General features: G+C 41.1%; 1 protein-coding gene across 1 annotated transcript in view; it reads left to right on the top strand.

Moving 5' to 3' along the window:
* LOC101855516 (sulfate transporter) overlaps positions 1–2,785 on the top strand; it is a gene marked incomplete at its 5' end in the record, with an annotated part of 19,492 nt that overhangs the window by 8,612 nt on the left and 8,095 nt on the right. The window contains 3 exon segments of the mRNA XM_005106211.2: positions 434–503; positions 1,123–1,284; positions 2,362–2,604. Coding sequence (XP_005106268.2) covers positions 434–503; positions 1,123–1,284; positions 2,362–2,604 — 475 coding nt within the window.

Below are 2,785 nucleotides of genomic sequence, written 5' to 3'. Positions count from 1 at the left end.
TAATATAATGTAAAGCGCATAGAGCCTGCTGTCGAGCGGGGTTATGCGCTATACAAATGCTATTTATTAGAATTATTATTAGTGACCATCTATGTGTATTGTTCTTTCGAGTATGTATCTATTCTATGTAACTCCAGAGCTTTTGTAATTAAATTCCTGCCTATGAATGAGTGGTGCATCTGACGTTAAATGACATTTTGTCAGCTTTATTTTCATATAAATTTTAATGAGAGTAGTATTATATAATTTAAATGTCTAGAATACCTACATGTTATTGTGTTTTTACGATCCTGTACAGCCAAGAAAAATTTCCCTCAGTGGTAATAAAGTAGTATCTTATCTTGTCTTATCTCATCTTATCTTATCTTATCTTATCTTATCTTATCTTATCTTATCAAATACGTCGTTCTCCGTTTGACATACCACTCCTCAGAACCAAGGTTTCCACTCTCGAACGTCTATCGGAAGTGGACGAATACAGACCTGTGTCGCTTTACTCTAAGGTAGGTGTATCACCCATACCTCAGTCCTCGTGTCTGTCTGTCTGTCTGTCTGTCTGTCTGTCTGTCTGTCTGTCTGGCTGTCTGTCTGTCTGTCTGCCTGTCTGTCTGTCTGTCTGTCTGTCTGTCTGTCTGTTTATCTATCTGTCATTCTGTCTGTCTGTCTGTCTGTCTGTCCGTCTGTCTATCTATCTATCAATTGTAAAGTGTATAGAGTTTACAGTTGAGAGGGGATATGTGCTATGCAAGTACTATTTATTAATTATTATTTATTAATCTTCGGTACTAATTTGTCCAGTTTGTTTTTCAAATGCCTAAAACATTTCCCTGAAATTAATTCGCAGTTACCCTCTGTGAATGTCCGAGGTATGCATGCTTTTACATATATCTCTATGTGGGTGGTTGGTGGGTACTCTGATTTGGTTCGCTTCTTCTTTCCTATCAAACATCTATCGTCTTCGTCTCACCTCCTTTTTTGTGTGTTTGTTACTCTCTTGTAACACCTCAAGTCTTCGGCTCTTATGTGACCTTGTTGTGTTGCAAGTGCCGTAAAGCATTTTCTAGAACAAACATAACTGTGACTGCTCAAATGCATGTTTTCACCTGGCCCATGATTCCTCAGACGGAGCCGAACGTGAGGATTCGCATCGTGGCGTACAACTCTGCTCTCTACTACGCCAACTCGGAGATCTTCCTCAAGCATGTGCACAGAGAGACAGGCGTCAAGCCGGAGAAGATGAGGAAAGTACTGAAGAAACTCATGACCCTCAACGACCCGTTGCACGTGAGTTCCGACGACTTTTGATAGGTTAACTCTTTGTTTACGTAACGGAGACATATTATAGCTACCTCAGAATTACAAAGTTCTCCACTTTTAGAGTGACTACGACCAGAGATCAGAAACTAAACTTTAATTATGTTTTTTTCTGTACTCTCTCAAAATTGTAACATTATTCAGAATCGTTATCAAGATTACATTCGAAAAGCACATAAGATGATCATAAGCAACATAATCTCTACAATAGCCTATCTCGAAAACCACAAACTTATACTTCATAAACGTGTTTTGACGCGTTTGAAAAAAGATAATTGAACACAGCGAAGAATTTTGGGAGTTGTCTGACAGAGTTTCCTTCTTGTAAAAATATACGAATTTAATCATAATTGTTTTCTTTGTGATTTTCGTTTTGTATACATGTCTCCACCGGCGTCTTCGGTGTAACGATGGGCACTTTGTCATCGCAAGCCGGATGTCCGAGTTCGATTTCCTAGAGGGGAGAATTTTAGTTAAATATCTCCATCTTTCTGCTTGGATATTGTATTCCTCTCCGTCCATGTTAGCATTGACAGGCAGGGTCGAAGCCCTCCCCCCTCCCCTCTCTCTAAGTTAGATTACTAAAATTGTGTCGATATATAAAGGCGTAAAAAAACCCACATACATTTAACAGCAGAGAATCTAGTGCGATGACTTACCATTTTGCAGATGTTACTATAACATGGATTTAATTATACTGCTTTATTTGTGTGAGAGTGCGGTGGGAGAAGCGGTTAGTGCGCTCGTATCCGAAGCGGAAGGTCTGGGTTCGAACCACTATTCAGACACGGATTTTTTTTCGCCTCCTCCTGCCCACCCAGCAGTAATGGGTACCTGACTTCGAGTTGGGGAAGTAAAGGCCACGTGGAAAGGAACTGGCCACCCTACCACATTATTATGCCGAAGACCCAGGAAGTTGTCTAACTAACAAGGCAATCCCCAATGTCCGGATCGGATGCGGGAACAACTTTACTTTATTTGTGTGTTATTTTTGTTCAACAAAATAATATGTCGCCCCGTCATGCCAGAATGTCTCCGTTTCCACAGAGTAACAAGAAAAAATTGCACGACTCCAAAATTGTGGAGATGGAGACAGTGACCCCTCAACCGGAACCGCCCCAAGCAGCCAATGGGGACACGTCTACGCATGGGCAAGATGCCATGACAGTCCACAGAGCGTCTATCATTGGTCCTTTGCCCAACCTTGACCCCCGTCCTTTCTTGTACCTCATCATTGACTGCACAGCCTTCACCTTCATCGACCCCGTTGGGATCAAGATCCTGAAGCAGGTTGGACTTTCGGTTGCTTTTTTTCGGAGAAGGGGGTGGGAGTTTGAACTTTAAAGCATGCAGTGCACTAAGCACAATTGGCTCATTTCTTCTTTTTCTTCTTCTTCTTCTTCTTCTTCTTCTTCTTCTTCTTCTTCTTCTTCTTCTTCTTCTTCTTCTTCTTCTTCTTCTTCTTCTTCTT

The sequence above is a fragment of the Aplysia californica genome, unplaced genomic scaffold (assembly GCF_000002075.1).
Source record: "Aplysia californica isolate F4 #8 unplaced genomic scaffold, AplCal3.0 scaffold00519, whole genome shotgun sequence".
Taxonomy (NCBI): domain Eukaryota; kingdom Metazoa; phylum Mollusca; class Gastropoda; order Aplysiida; family Aplysiidae; genus Aplysia; species Aplysia californica.
Note: the sequence above shows the minus strand (reverse complement) of the source record. Positions and strands in the feature narration are given on the sequence as shown.